The 15,465-nt window shown below is 40.0% G+C and overlaps 1 protein-coding gene across 5 annotated transcripts in view; it reads left to right on the top strand.

Annotated features, from left to right (window-relative positions):
- SUSD1 (sushi domain containing 1) overlaps positions 1–15,465 on the top strand; it is a 177,539-nt gene that overhangs the window by 44,805 nt on the left and 117,269 nt on the right. For all 5 annotated transcript variants that reach the window (XM_037797037.1, XM_037797036.1, XM_037797035.1 and 2 more), the window contains exons 3-5: positions 3,328–3,483; positions 12,275–12,427; positions 13,073–13,252. In XM_037797037.1, coding sequence (XP_037652965.1) covers positions 3,328–3,483; positions 12,275–12,427; positions 13,073–13,252 — 489 coding nt within the window. The remainder of the gene's footprint in view (positions 1–3,327; positions 3,484–12,274; positions 12,428–13,072; positions 13,253–15,465) is intronic.

Below are 15,465 nucleotides of genomic sequence, written 5' to 3'. Positions count from 1 at the left end.
TGGGTTAGGTTGAAAACTCGCATCGAGAAACAAGAATCTCTAGGATTAAAGAGTTGATATCCTTGGGGGTGATGGGGGGAAGAGAAACATTGTTCTTTTTTTCACAGTGTTTTTTATCACAAGAAGTTTTGTCAATTACAATACGTCCTTGTTTTAATGTTTGGATATATCCTTTCTCTAACCTTTCCAAGGAAGTGTCCCTTGTGTTGGACGTCAGTGAACTTGAGTCTCTGGAAATCTGACCTAAGAACAAATTTGACTTATGCTTCAGGTCTTGAGTTTAGCTTAACAACTCAAAGGCATATGGCATTTCTTAATTTATCTGATTGTTTTTATATAAAAATATTTATATTGGTACCATGAGAAAAAACAAAAGACAATTTCTTATTGTGCTTGCTGGTTAATTGGTGAAATACTGGCCATCCTTCAGACTTTTTCATTGTGACCCTTTGGGATCTTGAGTGAATTTAAAAGAATACAAAGATAAAGATTTTTAGGCTAAAAGTATCTGAGAAAATTATTTTTTTATCTCATGTCATCCACCATGTAATGAGAGCCAGAGAATTCTACGTTCAAGCCCGATTCAGAGAGAGGGAGCGTTTTATAACAATTTTATAATAGTAAATGTTACAGTAATCTCCCATTTCCTCCCAGCAGCCGTATTATGTGCCATAGAAACCTTGATAGTTTTCCTTTGCAGTTGTGGATGGACAACGTCCAACCTTGTTGTGATATCTTTGTTGTTATTCCCTGAAAATACAGAACAACTCAGTCCTGAGTTCAAAAAGTGGGACCAGTTGCATCTCCTGGCCAGGCCAGCACGTTCTACTTCCCAGACATCAGCTTTCACAATCACAGTGCGTTCCTGCAGGCTGGAGTTGCCTTCTTTGCCCTCTCCCTTTAGGCTTCTGCCCGGGAGAAGTGTGGCTGCCCTGCAGTCTGACATCCATATGGAATTTCTCCTAACCCTCTGCTCACTCCCCACCCCTGCTTGCTCCGCAGGGGCTGGGAAGTGAAGTTGGAGTTGGCAGCTTGGTCATGCCCTGAAATGAATGCCTCCTTCCATTCATGCGAGCTGCTTTCTGGATTGCTTTTCGACTTCTGAACAATAGAAACTTCTCTTAATGGGGGGAGAGTGATAGCTGGATAAACAGAAAATGCTCAGTATAATTCTTTAGCTGGGAAATGCTTAGTATAGTCTTCGATAGCCAAAAGGAAAAAAGAAAAAACTTTATTAAGATCACCTCACTCAAGCAGCCTTGAGTTATTCTAAGCATAAAAAAGCCCTGATTAAAATAACTTGCTGTTGCTCTAATCTCAACAACCACAACAAAACTTATTCTCCATTCTCAGGAACTTTCCCATCATTGCCTGCAGTAGGATACGAGGGATACCACCATATGGTCTGATAAGCAGTAGCTTCTTGAAAAATAAGCCTGAATGAGGGGAGGACTTCAAAATAACAGGAGATATGACCAAACAGCTTTCTCTCTTCTATTTTTTTTCCTTTCTGCTTTCTTCTGGATTCTGGCATTTCTTTGTCTGTTTGGGGTTATAAAAGCCCAAACAACTCTTCTCACTCTGAACTTGTCATGGAAAGTTTTTTTTTTCCTCCAGTTTCTTGTTGATGCGTCTTCATTAAACTCACACCTTCTCATCAAAGCAAAGAGACTTGTTTCTCTGTTCGATGCAGAGTTGGGCAGGCCTGACTATTTAGAACCATGTTTTCTAATGGCCTCAAGAGACCTTATTAATTTATGAGGCTCTTCTTCCCAAATGCTGGACACAGCATATCCTGGCCCTTGGCCTGCTGAGACGGTGCCACAGATGACAGGTGAGGTTGGTGTTAGGCCAAAGGACCTGAGGATCCCAGAATCCTGTGCCAAACTCAAGGGTCTCTTCTTGTGAAGTTTGCAGGGGAGAGAGATGCCTCAGAAACAATGGCAAGGACAGAACTATCCATTTATGGACAGCTGGACCTGTTTCTGAAACCCCATGCAGTGCTCTGTGTGCTGGTGTGGACACTTGGCTTAGCGGAGGCTTAATAGCCCCTGTGTCTCTGTAAGCTGTCCTGCAAATCTTACCAGAGACTGTTTTAACTGTGAATTGTGTTCCATGTTCAGTTAAATTTCAAAAATGTTATTCAAGAATAACAAAAACAAACAAACAAAAAAATAGATTTTGGGGGGTGGTACTTTTGAGTTAGCAGGAATTGAGTACAATTGTGAGAGGCAGTTGAACTGATTTGAGGGAGCCAGTGGTGTAATAAAACATTAAATAACAAACAAAAAGACGACCAGTTCTTTAGCTGATGATTTCCCTCAAAACCTCCCCCCCCATCACCCAGACTGATAACCCAAAAAACTAACCAGCTAGATCAGCTGTAAATGGATGCATAAGAAATTGGTGACAGGGGTTATCTCTGAAGTTAGAAGCTGAGGTAGAGTTGGCAAACAGTGACCCATGAGCCACATTTGGTGCACTATTTTTGTAAATAAAGTTTTATTCAAACACAACCTCACTCCTTTGTTCATGTATTGTCTATGGCTGCTTTCACACTCCAACAGCATGGATGAGTCGTGTGACAGATACCTTATGGCTAGTAAGGCCTCAAATATTTACTATTTGGCCTTTATTGTAAAAAGTTTGCTGACCTCTAGACTAGAGGAGGGAGATTTACTTTCAGTTTATCTCTTTCTAATTTCAAATTATTTAATTAAAAAAAAAATCCAGGCAGGCTTCTATGGACTCATCAGTCACCCCTCGCCCCAGCTCCTCCTGGCTGGGTGACTAATGTTAAACACATGGGTCCCTGACAGTTAGCGTGAGCTGTTCCTGCACAGTCTCAGCCCTGCTCCCCAGATGAGGTTTCAGCAGTAATTCCATTGTGTTTCCTGGTAACTCAAAAGTAACAATGTTTCCAGTCAGTCACTGGATATGCTACTCAGGCTTAAAAGGCAATAGAGCTGGAAAAGGGGGGTTTCTGCTGGTTTTGTTTCTCTATGTCTATGATAAGATCTTTCTGAGAGTGAAAAAGTTCAGAAGTAATTCCCTTCTCCCAAGCTTCAAAAAAGGTGGATTCTTAGAAGGAAATGTTGAGTTTCTCTGGTGGTTTTGTGTTCAACTGGCACCTGCTCATGAGGGGCCCATGTCCTCTGGTCGGAGAAGCATAGTGCAAGGAAAAGAGACTGGGGAAATACAGCATTAAGCTGTTGCCACAGAATATTGATTCTCCAGTCCATAGCACAGGAGGAGAAAATTGTAATGGGTGGATCTGGCTGGTTGAACATGGTATGGATCAATAGCCCTGTCTCAATGTGTCCACAGATAAAAATGAGTGCCAGTTTGGAGCCACTGTGGTCTGTGGGAACCATACATCTTGCCACAACACACTGGGAGGCTTCTACTGTATTTGCCTAGAAGGATTCCAAGCCACGAACAACAACAAGACATTCATCCCCAATGATGGCACCTTTTGTAAAGGTACTTAATAAGGGGGGGCTGCTCAACAGGGTTGGAAGCTTCATGATGGCAAGACAGTGGCAGGGTAGCAGAGAAGGGAGAGTGCAGGGCTGGGAGAATTGTGATTTAAGGGAGGGGCTCTTCTATAAGAATAACCACAAGGGAAATTCAGATATGGACAGAGCATTAGTTAATATTAGAGAATTATTATCAATTTTATTAGATGAGATAATGGTATTATGGTTTATAGGATCATATTATTATTTTGGGAGATGCATGGCAAAGTGTCAGTGAAATATCTAGTGTTAGATCTGTAAGGTACTTGGAAATGGTATAATAACATGTGTGTGTATGTGTGTGTGTAAACATACACACACATAAACAAATATGGCAAAATGTGAACAGTTGTTGAATGTTGGGCGGTGGGCTTATGGGAAACATTCTTTTTCTGGTTCTGTATGTTTGAACATTTTTATAATGACCAACAAGGAGGGATTCTCCAGAGACAGTGTGCCATCTGTAGGCTTCTGTAACCTGCTCCGTGTACCTGAAGGGCTCAGGTGGGCACCGTGATGCTGGCTCCCAGGAGGTCTGGGTGCTGTCTGTGTTAGAGGCGTAGGCTTGCCTCTCATAGAAGGAAGTTGAGTGAGGAGGGTAGCTTCTCAGACCTCAATAGCTCTGTAGGTCAGTATGGCGGCTTGGAGCTATATACCCAGAGAAACATGTTCTTAATCTTAATCCATTGCTGTGGATGTGAACTCATTGTAAATTAGACCTTTTGATGAGGTTACTTCAGTTAAGGTGTGGCCCAGCTAAATCTGGATGGGTCTTAATCCTATTACCGGAGTCCTTTATAAGCAGAATGAAATTCAGACAGAGAGAAAGCCACAGGGAGCAGCTGGAAACTGAAAGTCAACAGAACTGAGAAGCCAGGAGAGTCTGCCATATGCACTGTCATTTGACAGAAAAGTCAAGGACCGAGGATCGCTGGCAGTCAGCCCAGAATGCCAGTCTTCTGGAAGAAAGCATTGCCTTTATGAAGACTTGATTTTGGATTTCTACTAACCTCAAAAACATGACCCAATAAATTTCCATTGTTTAAGCCTAGCCATTGCATGATGTTCACAGCCATCAGGTTTCTGGGCATATGTTGGCCAAACACAAGGAGGAAGCAAACCCCTCCTAATTTTCAGTGGCTGCTTATTGTCTGAACTCTACTTGCAGCAGATCAAAATAATGTGGCTCTTTGGTTTTATAAGAAAATCTTTGAACAGTAATCAAAAAGAAAGGCAGGAAAAGACAAGACACCTAGTTCTAAGATGGTTTTGCATGGACTTAATTGTTCTAACATAAAAGCTTTGTGATATTTAAAGGTTTGGGGTGAAAGGAAAAGGAAAGGAGAACATGTTTTATCTTTCTACCTGCCAGGAATCACAAGTTATGACACTCTGATTCATTCTCTCTCTTGACCTAACACAAGGTAAAATCCCTCAAAGGGTACATTTGATTTACTCTTGGCATGAATGCACATTCCCTCAGAGAAAACATTTTATAATAGTCTGTTATTTTAGGTAGCAGATTACTTGCTATGTGGTTGCGGAAGTGCAATGTTGCAGAATTAAATTTGGTGGGTTGAAAAGAAAAAGATTCCAATTAAAAGAAACACCTTACAAGTTGATAGTCTAGTGTTCAGTTCATTCAGTATACGTTTCTTGCACATTTGCTATATGCCAGGGTTGTGCTAGCAGGAAGTAAGAGGCAGACAGCTAATTTCAGTGTAAGGTGTTAGTCACAGGTAAGCAAAGGGCATTTCTGGAATCCAGGGGACACATCTTGGAAGTCGGGAAAGGATCGGGGGGAGCTTTTTGGAGGATGTCATATAGTTTCTGAGGATGCATTAAACTTTTTAAAAGTTAGGAAGCGAAAAAAGAAGTAAGTGTTTTATGCAAAAGCCAAATAAGTGTCAGCCTAATAAGGACCAATCTTCCTGGAACAAAATCTGCCTGGAACAAAATCATGATCTGGGGCTATGCTTCTTCTTTTTCTTTTTTCCCCCACTTCTTACAACTATTTAGTGATCTTCCCCTTTTTAAATTTTTTATTGAGATATAATTCACATACCATGGAATTCACCATTTTCAAGGGTATACAGTTCAGTGTTTTTTTGTACATTCAGATAGTTGTGCCATCATCATTCCTAATTTTAGAAAACGCTTATCAGCTCTTCAAAAAAACCCATACCCATTGGCAGTCACTCCTTGTTATTTTTTCTTTTTAAATTTTTATTGTGGTAAGATACATATGGCAAGAAGTTTCCCATTTTAATCACTTATAGTGTACAATTCAGTGGTGTTAGTTGCATTCATGATCTTGGGCTACAGTCTATACCATCTATATTAGTCAGGGTTCTCCAGAACAACAGGACTAATAGGATGGAGATATAAATATTTATGTAAATACTAAGAGATTTATTACAGGAATCAGCTCATGTGACCATGGGGATTGGCAAGTCCAAATTCTGGCAGGCCGCAAGGCGGAAACTGATGGAGGTGACGATGAATTCCCCAGGAGAAGCAGGATGGCTGAAGGAGAGATAGAAGTTCTTCTTCCTGGCAGCTGAAATCCTCAGTTCTCACTTTAAGGCCTCCAACTGATGGGATGAGGAGGTTTCTCACATTGCTGAATGCAGTCTCCTTTGTTGATTGTAGATGTAATCAGCCATAGCTGCAGTCAACTGACCAATTATTTAAATCCGTTTACAAAATGCCCTCACAGTAACAATTAGGCCAGTGCTTGCTTGGCCAAAGAACTAAACACCATAACCTAGCCAAGATGACACGTGAAATTAATCATCACACCATCCATTACCAAAACTTTTCCATTATCCCAAACAGAATCTCTATACCAATTAAGCACTAACTCCCCATTCCCCATTTCTATGACTTTTTTCTTTTGAGGTCTCCAGTTATCACTTTGTAAAAGGTGATGAGTGACTTTTCTTGATGATAATAAGTTTTTTTGGAATCACAGTTGCCAGAGAAACATCAGGGGACTTTAGCTGTGGCGGAGGTTTAGCAAGTTTTGGGGTATCAGCAGTTATCCAGTGTTCGCCTGGAGCCAGAGGATATGAATCCTAGTTCCTGGATTCCAGGGAACCTGTGTGCAGGTGTGTATTGTATTTTGCAGAGTTGAAGTCCTATTTAGGAGGTAGGTCTCCTTGGATGTCACCAGTGATAGAGGAGGAATGACCTGCAGGGGTTTTAGTGTAGGATGATTCCAGGTAGCGCTGGATAACCTGCACCTGCAGATGTGCTGCCCTCCAGACCTGCCCCTGAATGAATCCTGGGGATCACGAGAACTTCTCCATGAGCCACAACCCAGGGGAAGAAGAAGAACTGTGCCACTTCCAGTGGGAGGGTGGTTGGACTTGGGTGGGCTGCGAGTAAGTGGGGGGAAGTGAGACTGACATGGAAACAGGGCCTGGGGAGCTGTTATTGCCCCACCAAGATGACTCCAAATAGGTGTGTTCCTAGTAGGGTCCGCCAAAAACTGAAAAATACCTTCTCTGAGCTTTTGAATCCCTCAAGTCTAGGGAATCCATCCTGACTCTGATGATGGCAGCAGACTTCCTTTCCATAGGTTCATTTCTTGCAGCCTCAGGGCCTAACTCCCAAACCCTAAGCTGTTAATTTAATTGAGAGGGTTAAATAGAGAACACCAGGACCTTAGGACCAGGACCGAGTGTCCTTTCGCTACTTTTTAGCAAAGGATTGTTTAAATGGTACCGTATGTGGTAATCTCTTTACAAGGACACAAGGAATTTCCCCCTTGATTAGTTAAGTATGTTAGTAAGGTTGCTCAGAATGCTTTCTATTAAAAACAAACATATTATAATCTAGGCGACCCCATGGATTCTACCACTACTTGGAGAAGTCGTTCTGGTGAGGAGAACATATTTATTCAGCCAAGATTCTGGAATGGATTAGAAAAAGGACAGTTAGTGAGCATTAAGAACCAGCAGGGGTTTAAAAGTGAAAACCAGGTCTCAGTGATACAGGGTAGATATATCTGGACTTCCTTAAGGCAATTGGTCATGTTGTTAATATCCCTGTGGACACGATGGATAATTTTTGAGGGGATGCTAGTACAATTAGATTGTAATTGGAGAGACTGTATTGCATAGTGGTTAATACTATGGATTCTGGAAACCTGGGGTAAAATCCTGGCTCCTTCACCACTCCCTATGGGATTGTGGGCCAGTTACTTGTCCAGTCTATGTTCCATTATCTCATTTGTAAAATGGGGATAATAATAGTACCTCCCTCATGGAGTTATTGTTAGGATTAAATAAGGCAATCATCAGTAATAAATAGTGATGTGTTCAGAACATTGCCTGGCATGTAGAAGATGACATGCAGGTATTAACTATTATTGTGATTAGGTTGTTTAATGACTGTACACAAAGCAAACTGATTAATGAATGTACTGACTCATTCAGAGCTGATCATTATCTAGAAACCCCAGGGTTTTCCATTGCTTCGAAGCCACATTTTTTCTCCGGAAGTACTTGTATTACTTATTTTTAGAAATCCACTGAAAAATCCCACATTTACTCCCACTCAGTATCTTTGGAGGAATCTGGAGTAGGTGGACTGCCTTTGTCACTGGCTCTGATCTGTTGAACAACTTTATCAGTGGCCTGGCCAAAGTTATAGAAAAATATCTCATCACATTGGCAGAGGACCGAGGAACTAACACAATGACAAATTCCTAATTGGAATAAAAAATCTTGATAGGTTAGAATGATGGGTCAAACCTAAGAACATATGCAGGATTCTCCGATTGAAATCATCTCTGAAATTTGTACTAGATTGATACCTATTTTATTTTATCCTGTTTTTAAGAAACTTTCTTCATAATGAACAAAAACTTCATGATTTTATTATCAACAATTGTTTATGTTTAAGTTTTACTTGTTTCATTTCTCATCACTCATGTCTTCTTCTTTCTTGATATTATTTATTGTGATGTTTTCCAATGGCTGGAGTATTTGTCAAACATTTTTTTTTCCAGCAAAGAAATATCTGTAGTATAATTTCTGAGATCATTCACATTCTAAAATATCATCCCTTTGCCTAAACATAGGTCTATGTTTTGCTCCCTTTTCCTTAGAACTCTGTAAATATGACTCCATTGCTATCAGTATTTAGTGTTTTGGACAAGAGGTCCTATGTCATGTTAGTTTTCTGATCTTCAGATTACCTGTTCCTGTGTCTCAGGAAATTTTTCTCTGATTCCATGAAATTTCAGAATGGCTTTCATTTTTCAACATTCTTGCCTACTGAATGCATTCTTGTATCTCAAATGTCTGTTTGGATTTGAATATATAAGATGAGGGATTTTTTTCCTTTGATATTAATTCTTACACATCCACTCCATTCTTTTTTGCAGTCCCTCTAAAATGGGTATTTAATATTTTGAATCTGTCCTGTATCACTTTTCTTTTGTCCCATAATTTCTATCTCATATTGTTTCTTCTTCTATGTATTTTTGGAGAATTCTTTAAGTTGGAATCTGCAAATTTTAATTAATTAACCAATCAATCAATTAATTTAAACTTGCCACTTATTATTTTATTCTTGGCCTTGGAGATGGAAAGACTTTAGTTACATAGATGTAATGAAAAGTACATTGATGACCACTGTGCCAGTTTGAATATATTGTGTCCCCCAAACACCATTATCTTTGATGTAATCTTGTGTGGGCAGACGTTAACAGTGTTGATTAGATTGTAATTCTTTGAGTATTTCTTTGGAATGTGCCCCACCCAGCTGTGGGTGATGACTCTGATTGGATAATTTCCATGGAGGTGTTGCTCCGCCCATTCGGGGTGGGTCTAAGTTAAGTCACTGGAGCCATATAAATGAGCTGACGGACAGGGGGAGCTCAGTGCAGCTGAGAGTGAACTTTTGAAGAGGAGCTACAGCCAAGAGGGACACTTTGAAGAAAGCCCAGGAGCTGCAGATGAGAGACAGTTTGAAGACGGCCATTGAAGGCAGACTCTTGCTCCAGAGAAGCTAATAGACGACGGATACCCCGGGAGCAACTAAGAGTCATATTTTTGAGGAACTGCAGCCTAGAGAGGAACGTCCTGGGAGAAAGCCATTCTGAAAGCAGAACTTTGGAGCAGATGCCAGTCATGTGCCTTCCCAGCTAACAGAGGTTTTCTGGACAACACTGGCCATCCTCCAGTAAAGGTACCCAATTGCTGATGTGTTACCTTGGACAATTTATGGCCTTAAGACTGTAACTGTGTAGCCAAATAAACCCTCTTTTATAAAAGCCAATCCATCTCTGGTGTTTTGCATTCCGGCAGCGTTAGCAAACTAGAACAACCACATAAATGACATCTTATATTTTTCATGATATTGTGAGTTTTAAAATCGTTCTATTTCAGTTTCCCAAGGCTGCTGTGGCAAATTACCGGAGACTGGGTATCTTAAAACAAAATAAATTTATTCTTTTAGAGTTCAGGATGCCACAAGTCTGAAATCAGTGTGTTGGCAGGGCCGTGCTCTCTTTGAAGGCTCCAGAGGAGGATACTCCCTTTCCTCTTCCTAGCTTCTAGTGGTTTTTCCAATAATCCTTGGTATTTCTTAGTTGGCAGAGGCATCACCCCAGTTTCTGTCTCCATTGTCACATAGCATCCTCCCCGTGTGTCTGTCTGTATCTCTGGTTTCTCTTCTTTTAAGGACACCAGTCACTGATGTAGGGCCCACCCTAATCCAGCATAACCTCATATCTAAAAAAATATATATTTTTACTTTTCATTGTAGTAACATATATTCAACTCAGAATTTCCCTTTAACCACTTTCATGTGTACAATTCAGTGATATTAGTTACATTCATAATAGCATGCTACCATCACCACCATTCATTACCCAACCTTTTTCATTATCTCAAACAGAAACTCTGTACCCATTAAGCAATAATTCCCCTTTTGCTTCTCCTGGTAACCTGTAATCTACTTTCTTGTCTTTTTGTTTCTGGCTTATTTCACTCAGTGTGAAGTTTTCAGGGTTCATCCATGTTGTGGCATGTGCCAGCACTTTACTTCTTTTTATGGCTGAATTCCATTGTGTGGAAATGCCACATTTTGTTTATTCATTCATCTGTCCATGGACACTTAGGTTGCTTCCACTTTTTGGCTATATAGCAGCTCTGGCAAACTAAGACACTACCTTATATCAGTCCCTCTAAAATTTCTACTCTTTGTTTGAAAGCTCAAAGTTTGGGAACAGCCAGACTTTCTTCAGTCAAGCTGCTCTCTGATCACTGCCCCTCTTGTGGTTCTTTTTTTTTTTTTCTTTCATTTTTCTTGTGGTAACATATACACAACACAAAATTTCTCATTTTTACTAGTTTCATGTCTACAATTCAGTGATATTAATTACATTCACAATATTGTGCTACCATTACCAATATCCACTACCAAAACCTTTTCATCACCACAATCAGGAACTCTGTACCCATTAAGCAATAACTCCCCATTCCCTCTCACCTTCCCCCAGCCCCTGGTAACCTGTAATCTACTTTTTTGTCTCTAAGACTTTGCTTTTCTAAGCATTTCATATAAGCGGAATCATGCAATATTTGTTCTTTTGTGTCTGGCTTATTTCATTCAACATGATGTCTTCAGGGTTCATCCACGTTGTCACATGTATCAGAACTGCATTCCTTTTTATGGCTAAATAATATTCCATTGTATGGATATAGCACTCTTGTTTATCCATTTATTGGTTGATGGACACTTCATTTGCTTCCACCTTTTGAATATTGTGAATAATGCTGCTATGAATATTGTTGTACAAATATCTGTTTCAGTCTGTGTTTTCAATTCTTTGGAGTATACACCTAGAAGTAGAATTGCCAGTCATCGTCTTATGGTTCTTGCAAAAATCCTTGGGAAAAATCTTATTTCATTTAGGGTGCTTTTTTTCTCCAAGTGAAATTGGAGACCAAATTATATGGCCAGCTGCTGTGTCTGTGTGTGTCTGTGTGTGTGTGTGTGTGTGTGTGTGTGTGTGTGTGGCTCTGACAGAATTCTTAAAGTAAAAAGTTTTGCTCTACAAGCCAGGTCTGGGGGAAAATTTGCTAACTGGCAGCCTCTAAATTACTGTGTCTTCTACCTTGTACCTGCTACCTTGGGCAGTCTTCACTTAAAGGGAGAAGTCTGCAAAAGGGGCATGTTTTGTCCTTCTGAAGCTTGTTCTAAGCCCCTCTGATCTTGGTGAAATTAGTGAGCCTTCTGAACTATCCCTGTACTACCTACCACACCATCCTATCTTGTAAGCTGGAAAGCTGTGTGTCAGCTTCTAGCATATTCCACTGTGGTCTAAATTGTTTTGGAGCTGGAGTTCTACTTAAGGTATTTTAGCATGAGATTGGGGCTACCCTTATTTTATAGCAATTGAATATCTTTTAGAAATTTAATTTATAGCAACTGGAACTTTCTTGGGTTTATATTTTTGGTGTCAGAGCGCCGGTGATGGTTGTTGGTGTTTGTAAACAGTCCATCTTTCCCAGAACACTGACCAGTGTTTATTCAGTGCCTCTTGTGTTGTCTCGGTGCCTGTGATGTGAAGGATATATGAGGAGAACTGTTAAAGAGTAAAATAAGGTTAATAATACAGTTGTGAACAAATGTAACAAATAAGGGTAGATGGAGAATGTGAGACAATGATTGTCACCACACCTTTTTTTTTCCCCTGTTGTCCTTCTCCCTTTCTTGTTTTTGGGGTGGATCTCAAGACATAGATGAGTGTGAGGTTTCTGGCCTGTGCAGGCATGGAGGACGCTGTGTGAACACTCACGGGAGCTTTGAATGCTACTGCATGGATGGATATTTGCCAAAGAATGGGCCTGAGCCTTTCCACCCGGCCAGAGATGCCACATCTTGCACAGGTAGGTTCTGCCAAAGAACACAGCCTCTGAAGGTGGGATTCTGTCGATGGTGACTCTCTCCTGCTCTGAGCCCGTGCTTGTGGTCAGTGCTGGGGAAGTAGGTGGAGATGATCTGTCCCTCTGTACATAAAGCGAATGACAACATACTTAAGATTGAAGGGGCCATGGTAAAAAAGCCAGAATTAGTAAAATTTAGGGATTTGCCCCAGTTAATAGATATTCTGATATTAACAATTGTGTCAGATAGTAAACACAATTGATCTAATAAGGACCAGCATTCAAAAATGACCCTGTGAATTATAAAGATACATGTATTTTATCATATTTTATAGTCCAGGCTTTTCATGTCATTGAAACAGCCTTCTCTTTAGTTAGTGTGAATCGGTGAGGGTGGACATGGAATCCCTTTTATTGCCAAAGAGGTTTTTCAGCTCTGTGCGTGCCTAGAAGCCATTACCTATTGAAGGCCAGAAGATTGAGACGATCATTAGACGTGGCCGGAAGTCACGTGGAAATGAAGCAGCCCACTTAAGATATGGCCCAGGGGGCGACTAGGGAAGGAAGTAGTGTAGGGGTGGAGACGGATTGTAAAGTTTGAAAATTCACATTCAGATGCTAATGAATTTGACATTAATCTATTTTCAGAAATAGACTGTGGTACTCCTCCTGAGGTCTCCAATGGCTACATCATAGGAAATTACACCTCTAGGCTGGGCAGCCAAGTTCGTTATGCCTGCAGAGAAGGATTTTTCAGTGACCCCGAAGATACAGTTTCAAGCTGCACAGCCTTAGGCATGTGGGAATTCCCAAAATTATATTGCCAAGGTGAGTTTTCAAAAGGTTCCCAGTTTATACTGTCTTGAGATTGTTTCCAAATTTTTCTCTAAACTATACTTTGGAGTCACGAATAAGTTAAATAAATTGACTAAATTTCTATTATTTCTAATAGGTTTTCAATGGAATAGCATCTAATCGTCTGCAAATAATGATAATTGCACTTTTTATTTTTGTATATTTGTAGAAGTTATGTTTTTCTTTTGATTGATCTCATGACTAACATTTTCCGAACACAAATTTAAATAATAGCTGCAATGCAATTCTGACTCTCTGTTAAGTTAGGTCAGATTTCACAGTTTAAGGGACAGTCCCCACAGGCTGCCCTCACTTTGGACACCAGCCACAAGTTTGGGGGTTCTCAAGTCACCTGCACTTCTGACCAACTGGCTAAAAGTTCAGGGATTCCTATCACCCCCTCAGGTGTGATAATTTGCTAGAACTACTATATAGTGATTATAGTTTTACTATAGCAGAGAGGATTCAAATCAGAATCAGCCAAAAAGACACAAAGGGCAAGATCTGGGAGGGTCTCCTAATGCAAAGCTCCTGTGTCATTTCCCGATTGAGTCAGGATGTGTCATTCTCCCAGCACATCAATCAACGTATCTCACCAATCAGGGAAGCCTGGTGTCCAAGCTTCAGTGTCCTGAGTTTTTGTTGGGGTTTCATCATGTAGGCATGATTGTTGAGCTTCATCACCATCCCCCACCATCCTCAGAGGTCAGGCTGATAGGACATGGCTCAAAACCTCAACCCTCTAATCACAGGGTGGGTCTTTCTAGGATGGCCAATCCCAACTATAAGACCAGGTGTGGCTGCCCCCCCACCGTGAGTCATCTTCTTAGCCTGGCCATCAGGTGTGGACCCAGGGCCCCCATGACTAACAAAGCCACTTTTCTCACCAGGGAAATTCCAAGGGTGGAGAGGTTATCCCCAGGAGCCCAGACAAAGTGCCAGACCTCTTCTGGGAGGCCAGATTCCTTATTATACTGTAGTGTTGACTTTGGATAGTCTTTTCTTATTCATTCATTATTTTGGCTTCGGATCTCTCCTCTCCTCTCCTCTCCCTCTCCTCTCGCTCTCCCCTCACCACCCCTCCCCTCCCCTCATATACTAATGTAGACTTATATATGTGCCAAGTACTGTTTTGTGCACTTTATATATATTGACTCATTCATTCCTTACACCATCCCTTTGTGTAGGAGTAGGTACTATTACTGTCATATTTTACAGATGAGAAAACTGAGGCATAGAGAGGTTAAATAATTTGTCCAAGGTCACACAACTAGTGTTAGAGATGAAATTTGAGAACAGGAATTCTAGCTCCAGAGTCTGTACTTTTCATCACTGTTATATTGCTTCTGTTTTTATGATGATGTTGGTTTTTGGTTTGTTTTGACCTTTAGCTTTCTCTCTATTATATCCATCTATTCCCATTTTACTAGGAGTTTTTTTTTTTTCTAATTAGAAATGGGTTATTTTTATCATGTCTTTAGGTGATTTTTTTCTCCCTCTCCTTTTACCTAGGATTGTGGTGGATTATATTATTAGATTTCCTGATAATGAGTAATGCTAATTCCTGGAATGAATTCTTCCAGGTCTTTGGTATTTTATCTTTCTAATCTGGATTATATTTGCCAAGTTTCATTTAGAATTCTTGCATCGAGATTCATATGTGAGATTAGCCTTTTCTTTTTCTATGCTGTCTTTGCTGGGTTTGGTATCAATTTTATGCTGAATTAAAAACAAACATTGTGAAAAAAGTGTTTTCTTTCTTTATTGGAAGACTATAAACAGAATTTTTAAATATTTGGGAGATTTCATTCAGAAAAACCCTCTGGATGTGTCACTTTTGGGGAGGTAGCCCTTGGACTACTTTTTATTTCTTCTTATGCTTACAGTTCTGTTTAAGTTTTCTATTTCTTTAGGGTTCAATTCCAGTATTATGTATCCTAGAAAATCATCTATTTCATTCAGATTTTCAAATTTTATTTGTAAAGAGAAGTATAAACTACTCATCTAATTTTCTGTAGTTATATTTGTTTATAATTATTTATAATAGTGAAATATTGAAAACAACCCCAAATGTCTGTCAGCAAGAGATTGGTTAAATAAATCATGGGACATCCATAAAATGGGATATTAAATAACCAATAAATATTACATTGAAGAATATTTACTGACATAGGCAAGTACTAATG

This window comes from Choloepus didactylus, chromosome 10, assembly GCF_015220235.1.
Source record: "Choloepus didactylus isolate mChoDid1 chromosome 10, mChoDid1.pri, whole genome shotgun sequence".
Taxonomy (NCBI): domain Eukaryota; kingdom Metazoa; phylum Chordata; class Mammalia; order Pilosa; family Megalonychidae; genus Choloepus; species Choloepus didactylus.
This window is presented reverse-complemented; position numbering and strand designations above follow the sequence as displayed.